The 12,583-nt window shown below is 40.3% G+C and overlaps 1 protein-coding gene across 5 annotated transcripts in view; it reads right to left on the bottom strand.

Moving 5' to 3' along the window:
- cux2b (cut-like homeobox 2b) overlaps positions 1-12,583 on the bottom strand; it is a 126,427-nt gene that overhangs the window by 67,550 nt on the left and 46,294 nt on the right. For all 5 annotated transcript variants that reach the window (XM_086029890.1, XM_086029886.1, XM_086029889.1 and 2 more), the window contains exons 2-3: positions 1,615-1,725; positions 674-721 (exon numbers count right to left, since the gene is read on the bottom strand). In XM_086029890.1, coding sequence (XP_085886016.1) covers positions 674-709 — 36 coding nt within the window. In that variant the 5' untranslated portion in view covers positions 710-721; positions 1,615-1,725. The remainder of the gene's footprint in view (positions 1-673; positions 722-1,614; positions 1,726-12,583) is intronic.

Here is a 12,583-nt window from a genome sequence, read left to right as displayed (position 1 = left end):
GTTGCCAGGGAACATGGTTGCTTGGACATTGCCAATTATAAAGAATTGAAAAGTAGCTGCCAATAATCACTTGCAAGAGGGGTGAACAATCCACGCAGAGTGCTGCCATGCTTACCGGTGATGGGGCTTTCAGGTTAGCAACCGGCTGGAGTTTGCAGGGTAGAGCAACACTGGAAAGATACTTGCGATATTATTTCCATAAGTGTCTGCTTTGCGGACCATAACGCGGCACACAAATGTGATTTATGACCTTGGTTTAATGGCTGGAGCAGAGACATGGTAGGTATCAGATGACTTTTTCAATAAGGCACCGTCAGACAGGGGGCACAGTGAATGCACCATCACAACAGGAAATGAGGGCTTGTCTCGGCAAGAAAATATGAGAAGCAAGATATCTGATCATGTAATGGCAGATAGATGCTACTTCACTTTGACAGAAAAGGCATCAGTCAATAAGCATCCAATGAGCAGTAACATGAAAAGTATGAAATGGATTCCTCCATTCTATCTATTAAATCATTCTCTCTTGATAGAAGCACAGTGGTCCTGCATGGAGACGATGGCGTTGGGTGGAAATTTCATAATCAATCCGTTTTCCAGGAACAAATAAAAACACTTTTTTTTCTTTTTTAAATCTGAACATTTGTTTTGTTCAAAAGAAAAGTTGACTCACTTGTGCTTGGAAACTCTTGAGAACTGGCGCCACCATCTCCCGGACTTCCTACGAGCAGAGAAAAATGGAAGACTTTGCATCATAATGTATTGGTTGTTCTTTATATTTCCCCCTCATGACGTGTGAGAGTGGCACATGTATTAGCGCCTAAACCTTCTGGGTTTCAGCAGGCATGTTTGAAAAGTGGGGCTTTCCAGTAGCTTGCGTTAAAGCTCAGGATCCAGACTGGGTGAGCTCCCACAACCCCAGGTAAGGGGATTGGGCTGCCAGTGATGACAGCCTGATCCTGTCTTAAATGCCTGTATTTTACTGATGAGATTACAATGTTATACTGTGTATTTGGGCTAAAAAAGGGGCACGCGTGGAGTGCAGTGGAGCCACTGCATACAGCTGCGAGGTCCATTTATTACAACAACAACAACAACAAAAAAAAAGAACGTTCCCTTTGGTTTCATCCTGGATTTCACTAGAATATCATAGAAAATATTTTTTAAATCTTTAAATGTAATCTAGGGAGATGCTTTCTGGTCTCATTAAAAAAGAAAAAAAAGGTTATCAATGGTTTCAAAAGTCAAATGCGTCACATCTTATTGCAATAATACACACAACAATGAAGTGAATGCTGAACGTGACCTTCCACAGCTTTCATTTCAATGTGGAAATGTATGCATAAAACTGCAGCTCTGAATTTTGTTATTCATATACATCTTTGTTCGAAAAAAAAGTTAGGTTATAGGTTAGCATCCTTTCTTCTTTGTTTAAATGCCAGTGCTGCCTGGTAGGAGACATGATTGCAGCCCTGGAATAGGAGAGCAACATGAGTGTTGGCTTGACAATCACTGCTCACAAATATAAGTACCAATATATAGTGTACTAAAGCAACTTTTATACATGAAAAAAACATCTCTAAGGGGATGAGTGGCAGTTTGTGTGTATCTCACCTCAGGTACATTTCTCCTGAACTCCCTGCTCAGTTCTAGCAGATGCTTATGAGAATGTTCACTCTCCTCTTGTCGCCCCGCCAGCTCAGATGCTACAGAGTTTAGCTCCCTCTGCAAACAGACAAAATACCAGCGCAATGGTGAGTGGAACAAAGTGGAAAGACAGGGCAATTTAAGCTGCCAACCCTCGTCCAGTAAAGAGCGTGCATAAATCTGCAATGCAATAAGAAAAGAGAGTGAATATTACTATTGTAATAATGATCATATAGCAGCGCGAATACTTACAGGCAGTCCTTGCCCATAAATAATTAACCAAAATAAATCCAATGCCTACTGTAGCACAAGGCCTTTTAGATAATCAGTATTTGAAATAATCAATATACTTGCAACCGCTATAGAGCAAGCGCCAGTGAGGGGCTGGGCAGAAAAGAGGGCTTGGGAGGGGGAGTGGGAGGGGGGGGGGGACTGCTACGGGGAAGGCGGCGGAGTCACGTGTAGGAACCCAATAACCTGACAAATACCCTTATCAAGAAATAAAGCTTCCTCCTCAATTGAACGACTGTTTCAAAACCTACCCAAGATCTACTTCAAACAATACACCAATATGCTAACGCAACACAAATAGCAAATACAAAATGCTCAATTATAAGTCTGATCTATTTTCCTCTCTTACCCACCAATCATTATATTGACTGGGAACGGATTTTCAATAGCTGGCAGCCACACCCATTGCTTTACCAACTTACCCTTTAGCTACGACTGCCCTTGCAATACGGTAGATATTTCTACGACTACCCTTGCAATAGATGTTTCATTGTGTGTACATGTCAGTGTTATAGGAAATGAGCGCTCCACCCAGGCAACATGTCTGATCCACTATTCAGAGCTGTCTGTGCAGCAGGCCCTTCATCAGAACCTTGCATTCATGCTGGACTCTGCTTCCCTACCCGCCATCTGCAAATCCAATATTATCGATCAGTCATCCAATTCCTGGCTCTTTCAGCAAAGTATTAAAAAAAAAAACACGAAAGGCGAGTCTAAAGTCTACTCGCCTATACTGAGTATCGAGTGAACAGACCGCTGTATGTTCACCTTTTCTTCATTTTTTAATGTGATTCATTATAACTGATGAGGAACTTTTCTTGTTACTGCTGGGGTACAATAAGAAAGTGGAGTAAGGGATTCTATTAACTTTGAATTTATATATGGAGCCAGGATTATAAATTGACTGTATTATAATTAATAAATCTGCAGTCTTACTTAAAGCCAATTGAATAAATCATCACACAAGGAAAAATGGAAGAAAAGGACGGGATGAGACGTGAACTTCAGCAGCCTCATGGGATAGTGGCAGACTGTCGGTCAGCGCTGTTAATTGAAGGGCTACTGGTTCAAGTCCCTGGACTGACAAGTCACTGAGCAACTTGGAGGACTACTACATCACACTACAGCTTTTAACTTTAGTCGGCACTTTTACAACTTGTCAAGTGAGTTTTTTTAGGCCGCTAGCAACTAATGTGTACAATGTCAATTTGTGGATTTTTTTTTGTTTACAAACATTTAATACAAAAAGGAACACTGTTGTGCGTGATGTCACATGTGACTTCACAGGAGCATATTTCAGTGAGAACAAGTACTAAGCCATGAAGACGAAGATGACAGTGCATATACGCAATGAAGATGACAAAGCCAATACTGAAAGTTCTGTGATGTCAACATGTTGACTGACTGTTAAATGCTACTTAATACATAAGTACAGTTGAAGTGGTAGTTTGCACTTTACAAAAAAAAAAACAACAAAAACACTTTTTTGTAATATTCGTTAAAACTATCAGTATAACCTGACAATAGTACATGAGTGATATGATCTATGGAGAAAAAAAAAACTTCACTTGCACTTCATTTATAAGAATCCGCTGCACCCAAGGTTACAAAAAAAAAAAAAAAAAAAAAAGCAAAGGGACTTCAGGTGGTTTCATGTGGAAAAACATGAATGTATTCTTATCCAACTTAAGTTATTTAGTGTTAGTTGTGCCCCTGGATACTGCTCTCCCATTAGATGGCAATGTGCATTTAAGGTTGCATCTGATTGGTCAAAGTTAGATTAAAGCATCCAATTCCATATAAATTTATAGCATGTCTTTTGCATTCTGCATTGCATGTCGCATTATCACAATGACAATATTTTTTCAATATATTGTGCAGCCCTAAGTTAAATGATGCCTCCTCTGTATGTATACACTACAGTATAGAAAATAAACAAAAAACATAAAAGTAGCTCTCTTTTGAAGTCTCGTGTTCTAAATCATACCTCTTCTGTAGGAAATCCATCTTTTACAAAGTATTTCTTACCATCTTTTCAGTGTAATAAATAAAAATAAAAACAGTAGTCTCACTTGTACAGTATATTAGTTTAACAAAGAAAAAAAATGCCCCTTCAGTCTTCAGTTTTCTTCCTCCTGATTGTTTTCTTCTCCGGTCTGTGTTCTCGGGTCTAACATGCAGTCAGTCAACTTTATAGACCAACTCTCTCCTCATAAAGAATTTTTGTGTTTTTCTTTGTCCATATGAGCTTTGAGATCTGCGACCGGCACCTTCATTAGATATGGAAAAATGCATGTGAGCTTTGCACACTGTTACCTTGTTCATGTGGCGTCACTGTGCTCAACTCCAAAGTAGTCAGGGGCGAACCGACTGCAACTGGTAAACATACCACAACTCGCGGTCCAGGGACCGACAGCGGTGACGCATGAACGGGATGTCGTATTGCTCGCTAATTCAACTGGGGCTTCATTCCATCCCATTTCAGCAACAAACAGTTTTCTCTGGCACTCATACATGTAATTGAGCGCACCTGCTCCACACACTTGTCCTAACTGCTGCTACCTGACTTCTCTTATCTTGCTGACAGTTTTAACACTGTAAACCGCCCTTTTTATGAATGTTTTATGATGGCAGTATTTATCCATTTCCATTTTTTCTTATTGGGAACTAGTTAGATTGGTGGTGATTGGTGGTTACCTGAGCCCTGAGCAACTGCGATGTCATTTTCAGTTGACAGCAAGTGACAAAATGGCCGCCGCCTGAGCTGGACAAAAACGGGTGGTTTTTACGGCTTAATTCATATTCCACAAATGCCTGTTAGTCAGAATGCTGTGTTTAGACTAGTGGGGCTGCATAGAACATATCATTGAACATAAAATTTGGGGTTTTTGACTCCCGCTTTAAAAGTAGACTGCGTTTGACATCAGAGGCTCCAATGGCCATGTAAGATAGCTGAAGGATCGATAGTCACTATGGAGTTTTGTTGTTTTCATGATAACACAGGAAAATGTGGACATTTAAGTAAAATAAGTGAATGCTGAGATATTCCAGAGGGCAGAAAATAGATAATCAAATTTGTCCACCGTGTAGGGGACATTAGTGTGTCCGCATGTGTGATTTTGTATTAGTCCTAACTGTGAAAAAGAGATGCAGTACACAGCAAATAGTCCAACACATCGAGTTCATACACCACTGCTACTCTCATTCTACGTCAAGTATGCTTCAAATTCAAGATTTTGGCCATTCTTGGACAAATTGGAAATTGTATTGTAGCGACAGTGAAGAGACAAAGGCCATCAAGCATTCAACTTTTTAAAGTTTATTTTAGTTATTAGCACATCTGAGATGAGCTTGCCTGAAGATTAGTGAGTATTTCAGAAAGTAGCCAACCTTCTCTAGTTTCCAGTGGCCCCAGACCAACTAATCTTGCCGCATGTAAATTTTTTCGAGAAATGACTGAGTGGATTTTATAAGCACTTTAGATAAAACAGTGAGATGATTTTAGTTCACCACCAGGGCTTCAGTGGCTTCATCAGTTTGTGAGTAAGTGGCTTTGCCATATTAAAGATAATGATGAATAGTCACACTATATGGTCAAAAAGTGCAATGACAATACTATGTTTTTTTAGGAAGCTGATGAAAGTGTTCATTAGAAAGGAAGGGAGCCAATATAACGAACCAATAAATTAAACTTCTGACTTATTGTGAAGAAGTGAAGGAGAATTATTTCGTACTCTACTGTTGAAGAGAGCAGTCTAGCTCAGGAATCGCAGAGCAAATATGTAACGTATACACAAGGGGGGAGTAAAAGTTTAGTTGGACTCGCCAACCGACAGCCGTTTAAAATTAGAGGAGAACCGGCCTATAGACAGCCTATAAATTTTTTTCAGCCTGGATAAAAAGGCGAATGACAGACGATGGAAGGGTACCCACGCTGCAGAAGGATGACTGACGAATGATGAACGCTCAATGTTTAGTAAAATGCCCAGCTCTGTCTATATGTACAGTATATGCAGTGTGTACGGAAAGTATTCAGATTCCTTGAAATGTTTCATTAGTTGTGTCATTGCAGCCATGTGCCAAAATCAAAAAAGTTCATTTTATTTCTCATTGATGTACACTCAGCACCCCATCTTGACAGAAAAAAACAGAAATGTTGACATTTTTGCAAATTTATGAAATAAGAAAAACTGAAATATCTTATGGTCATAAGTATTCAGACCCTGTGCTCAGTATTGAATAGAAGCCCCCTTTTGAGCTTGTACAGCCATGAGTCTTCTTGGAATGATGCAATGATGCATGTTTTTCACACCTGGATTTGTGAAGAACCATATTCAGGCCTCTCCAGAGATGCCCAATCAAGTTTAGGTCAGGGCTCTGGCTGGGCCGGTCAAGAACGGTCACAGAGTTGTTCTGAAGCCACTCCTTTGTGGCTTCCGTCGGCCAATCTGCCACAAAGCCCCGATTGGTGGAGGCTGCAGTGATAGTTGACTTTGTGGAACTTTCTGCCATCTCCCTACTGCATCTCTTGAGCTCAGCCACAGTGATCTTTGGGTTCTTCTTTACATCTCTCACCAAGGCTCTTCTCCCTCCCACGATTGCTCAGTTTGGCTGGACGGCGAGGTCTAGGAGGAGTTGTGGTCTTCCCAAACTTCTTCCATTTGAGAATTATGGAGGCCACTGTGCTCTTAGGAACTTGAGAAATTCTTTTGTAACCTTGGCCAGATCTGTGCCTTGCCACAATTCTGTCTCCGATCACCTTGGTGGACAGACCTTCGACCTCTTGATTCTCATTTGCTCTGACACGCACTGTGAGCTGTAAGGCCTTATATAGACTTTTTCTAATCAAGTCCAATCAGTTTGATTGAACACAGCTGGACTCCAATAAAGGAGCAGAACCATCTCAAGGTGGATCAGAAGAAATGGACAGCATGTGAGTTAAATATGAAGGCCGCTGCACAGGGTCTGAATACTTATGATATTTCAGTTTTTCTTTTTTCATAAATTTACAAAAAATTCTATATTTCATTTTTTTCTGTCTATATGGGGAGCTGAGTGTACATTAATGAGAAATAAAATGAACATTTTTGATTTTGACAAATGGCTGCAATGACACCGAAAGTGTCAGTTTAAGACACACACACACACACACACAAATTCTGTACTGTTTTAATTAAGATAAGCTTTCATTAAGATAATCTTTTATTGATCCCCAGAGAAGAAATTATAGAAAATTACAACCCTTGTGAGGATAAGCGGTTCGGATAATGAATGGATAATACCAAAATAACAGAATAATGCATTACATTGAAATTCCTGCCGCCCGAAGACGGCTGGAATGGGCATGACCGCGAAACCTTCGGAAAATGAATGAATTATTAATAAAATGGCAAATTAAGTTTTCAATTTTTGACGGTGTCAGACACAGAGCTACAAAACGACTTCTTTATTATTGATCTGCCCAGAATATTTCATTCATTGTCCAGGATGATTGGCATTTACATGTAACAATGATTACTGTATCTCCATTCTTCCTAATGTTGTGACTCGTCACAAAAACAATAAGAAGCCAGCGACAAGTATCAGACAAGCCAAAACTTAAAAACGCATCATAAAACATGTTTCCATTGGCCATTTAGATGGGCTGCGTTGACAGCATGAGGAGGAGAACGCAAAGATTAAAAGAGTTACTGTAAATATGTTGTGACGTTATCGATACCCGTTGTTGAGAAACAACACAATAACAACTATAATAATAATAATCATAAGAATTAATCAATAATAATAGCTTAGATAGCGCCTTTTAAAGAGCCAAAGGCACTTAATTATTTGAATTAATATTGAGTATAAATATTTTGTCCCACGACTCCAACCCCTAATAATGATCCCTTTTACTCTGTGAGGAATTGCAGAATTTGTCAGTAGCCTGTGTTAAACAATAATGGGTTTCAATCGAATAGAATACTTTGAAAAGACACATGCATGCTTCAATGTCTTTTAGGATGAAAAAGGAATTCAACTTGCCGTAGAATTAAGAGTTTCTCCTTAATCATATGATAGGTTTTAAAAAGGGCATGAGGGACCAAATTTTGACTGTGTGGCAGTTGGGTCAATACAGAGATCCTGTCATTAAGCTTGTGCCAATCAAACATCTAGCCATAATTGATGAATGTCCCCCTGGGAGACGAAAGCTGTCATCAGGGCTGAAAGGACAGCAAAGAGGGAATTTTTGCACGGATTCAGTGCTGGTGTCCTCAAGTCAATCTGGGAGGGGATAGCTCAGTGACTTCTGAGTCTAAAACAAAGTCCAAGATGCTGGAAGCTTATTGGCTTTAGTAAGATGGACCTGTAACCCACTGGAAGTCCGGAAAGGGGGCTTGAAGAGCAACGCGTCGTCGTGTGTAATACATTTAACCATGAGCCTTGTGTCCTTGGCCTTAAAAATGAAAACGGTGTTTCTCACAGAACGCTGCCAAAAATAAGAGCCTGTATTTCAATTTCGACCTTCACTGAAACATTTGCGGGGTCATACTAACAGTACAAACATTCAGACATTTAGGTTACAATAAAGAGCTAGAAGCATTATGAACCATTCCATTGAATCAACTAATCCATTATTTATCAAATTAAAGCGTCGCAAATTCCATGACTTTGTTGAATTCAAAACAGCACAAATAATGTGCAAAGCATACAATAACCAACTTTGCCACAGGATCCAGCAGCCCTTCAAAATCAGAGAAGGCTGTTAAAGTTTAACGAGTACAAGTGTCTTTAAAAAAAAAAAAAAATCAAGGACAAGAACAAAGCAAATGTGTGTTTCTGTAAAAGGGGTTAATTTATGGAATAATTACGAAATACAATTGAAAAGTTGTGAATCTTGTATTTAAAAAAGAGGTTTAAAAATATAGTACAACAAAAAATTATGCTTCAATTAATTCCAGACTGTTCAACGAGGTGATAGTAGGAATAACAAACAGACTGTTGAACCTCACCGCGTGCAGTACCTGTTTGATAAAACACGTATATTGGCGACAGAAAGACAACCAGCAGCGTCTCGTGTGAGTTCTCGCGCCAACTGCCTGAGTCGGCAATTAACGTGTGCGTGGCCACTAGAGGCTCTACGTTCAATGCCGCTTCGCACTTCTTGCCCACACATTCGAACACAATACTAATACAACTAATACAAATTCTCCAGGCAGCTGATGCAGATTCGCAACAACTAATTGCTAATCCCCTAATTAATACACATTCATATTATATGAACCTTTTTTTACTCAGAAGTACTACTAAACTATTACTAAAACTTTTTTTTTTTTTTTTTTTACTTTTTACATGTCAAGAATGACCAGCAGGGGGGGAGGCACCGCCTCACTTGCCTACCCTAACCGCACGTCCCTGCTATGGACTAGAGGTGTCAAAATTATCCATTAATCGACAACTCTATTATCAAATGGATTGGCAACTATTTCAATAATCAAGTAATCGATCAGAGATATTAACTTAAAATTGTCCAAATCCCCTGATTTCAGCCTCTCAACGGCAAGTATTCTCCGATTTCTATAGTCCTTCGTAGAAACAGACTTGACCTTTTGTGTTTAATCAAAATAAGACATTTGCAAACATCTGCTTTGACTTTGGAAAACAATGACTGGACCAGTAACTAAATCAGTTTCATAAAAGGTCGGTGCTATCCCTCGCATGATTTGCTTGATTGTTGTTTAGTTGATTTGATCGTGCTCATAGGATTAGTACGTCAGAAGATGGTGTCAAGTGGAAATAGGTTTCACCTGGTATGATGGAAATAGGTTTGTCTCAGGTAATAATCTCATTTTAAAACAGGCAGAGAGGACAGTACATTTTCCAGCAATTGGAAGAGTTTTAGCAAATTATGGGATTCACTAATGAATTGCATAGAGGGAGTTTGACATTGATTCATTAAAGTAGGTTCGCCTTGATTACATCTGTAGTAGTAAGCTTTTTTGGGGCCTCTCACAAAGAAAAAGCATGGTGGAAAATGTTGACAAGTGAGGGAAAAAAATCTACCAAGGTACTCCGCTGAGGTGGGCTAAGTTAAAATCACTATTGTATGCCCGGCTTGGACAGCACAAATTAAAGACGGAAAAAGCGGAGGAGGAGGAGGAGGAGGAGGAGAAGAGAGGAAAACGCAGATGGGGTATTATTTTTCTTTTTGTATCCCATCTAATTGCAATCATAGGCAGATGTTGGAAAGTGTGACAGCATCAGCAGAATTGCTGCTGAGAGCACAGAATCTTTGTCTAAAAATAATCAGACATTCTGTGTGCTGCTGTTTGTTATAATGGTAATCGATGCTGGAGGCTTTGAATTCCATCAATTTATAGATCCACTCTGTTCTGCCTGGTGACTGTACTACTTCACAACCCCCACCGCACCGAGACTAAACACAGAAACACACACACACACACACACACACGCAACTGCACGCAAGGTCTCGCACAAAATAGTGGCTAGGCAGGTACTCTGTCTCCGCTTGTGGTGGCATCCGCACACATGCAGCAGAGGAGAGCAGGGACCAGTATGCCATTTAGATACTGTAAGTGTACTTTCCTTTCATATGAGCCTTATCGCCACCCATCCTCTGTCAGGCACAAGATTGCCCATAGTTGTGCATCTCAGACGCCAATTTTAGAAGCAGGACTGATCAATAAATCAAACTGCCACAATCAATGAGCCCAATCATTGCAGTCTAGCCCGGCCTCGACATTATTACAGGCAAAAGCACCTCCTCGCCGCCCCAACCCAGGCATTGCCAAAATCTAGAAAAAAATAAAAATTAAAAATAAAAACGCTTAACTTTGTTGGAAGGTCTTTTACTCATTCACTGCCAGACATTTTCAGACCCTCTTTTACCCTAACATTTGAACATTTTTGAAAAAAATATGACGAAATTCCTGGGACTGTCAAAAGACAAATAATTTGTCAATGGCAGTGAATGAGTTGAAGGGGAAATCAAACACTTTTTTTCAAGAATGTTCCCAGCGGGCCTACTAGTTGAAACACGGCATTCTGATTAATATTGCGTTTGTGCAATATGAGTTAAGCAGCAAAATGCACCCCTTTTCAGCCATCTCAGGGGGCGGCCATTTTGTCACTTCTGTCAACTGAAAACTACCCAGGGCTCAGGGAACGACCCATCACAGCTCACCTGTTTTCTAAAGCTGAGCCGTGATTGGTGGGTGGTTACCTGAACCTTGAGTAGTTGTGATGTCATTTTCAGTCAACTGACGCGACAAAATGGCCGCCCCCGGAGATGGCTAAAAACGAGTGGACTAACTCTTATTCCACAAATGCAATATTTATCAGAATGCCTTGTTTCAACTAGTGGGCTTGCATAGAACATATTCTTGAAACAAACATGTTTGGTTTGATTTTCCCTTTAAGCATGATTATTGATTTTTTCTTCAGATATGCACACTGTAAATTCTTTTAATCATTATTATTAATGTTTACCAATACCGTACATATCTTTGTTGTAAAATTCTAACAAACAGGGAGCATCAGCATTAAAGCGGCACGAAAACTGAAACAATAGCTCCATGTTATTTTTTACTGTAGATAAAGTCCTCCAAAATTTCCAAATAACAGAAATGTTCAAATTTCACTTATCTTTGTTTTGATTTCACACACAAAACAAAAACAAGTGCACAGTGTTCCCAGGTTCAGTAGAATCTTTTATCAAGTTTTTTGATTTAATAGTTCCTTGAAATGAACAGATTACAGTTAACATTTTGAAAGAACAGGTAAACACTGCGAGCGGGGGTGTGTGTGTGTTTGTGCACAGACAGAGATCAGGAGCCTCTGACCTCCATGACCTGGCGCTCAGAACGCGAGTTGAGCATGCGGCTTCGGAAAGGGAAGGACTGGGGCGCTGCTATCACCTGGCATCTCCCTCCATCTGTTCAGCCCAGATTGCTGTTCCTTCACTTTCAGTCTCTGTCAGTTTGGCTCGAGCTGCTCCAGTTCACACTCCCGTCGCACGAGCAGACATTGCAAAACTTGCATTAACACTACTTTTTTTTTTCCCTTTTGTGCTCCTGATGGGAGTTGAGCAGGGACACCAGCATAAATCCATAGATCTCCACTCAGAATAGAAAGACCCAGGGGAGGGTTCACTAAAGAGCAAGCCACCGTGATGCAACACACCACCAATACTGTAGGTTCAAACACTATTGATTTTCCGTATATTTCCAGCACCAATAAAAGTCTGTAATTAACAAGCAATGACTTTGGGGTGTTTTAGCAGCTTTGACCAGGTAAATGTCAATCTCTTTATCTCAGGCCGGCACGGACAACTGGCATTTGGCGCCCGTCCTCGCGCAGAGTCGGTGAATGTCATGCAGCTCAGGTCCATGTTGGAGTGATTCAAATCATCTGCAAGTTTAGACGCCGCCTTCCATCACCAGTCATCAATTTTTCGGGGCAGGGTGTGTCAGTCGTGCGTCGGTTGGTCGGAGCGCACGGCGCGGCACGGTGGCCGCTTGCGACGTGGGCGTGGCCATATCATTGGCAAATGTTGTCAGGTTTCGGCAAATTTGTCAAACCTTTTAATTCAAATAGTCAAAAACAAACAAAATTCATTGCCATTAGTTTTTTTCAGCCCAAATTT

The sequence above is a fragment of the Filicampus tigris genome, chromosome 5 (assembly GCF_054856515.1).
Source record: "Filicampus tigris isolate MCC_2025a chromosome 5, RoL_Ftig_1.0, whole genome shotgun sequence".
In the NCBI taxonomy this organism is placed as follows: Eukaryota; Metazoa; Chordata; class Actinopteri; order Syngnathiformes; family Syngnathidae; genus Filicampus; species Filicampus tigris.
Note: the sequence above shows the minus strand (reverse complement) of the source record. Positions and strands in the feature narration are given on the sequence as shown.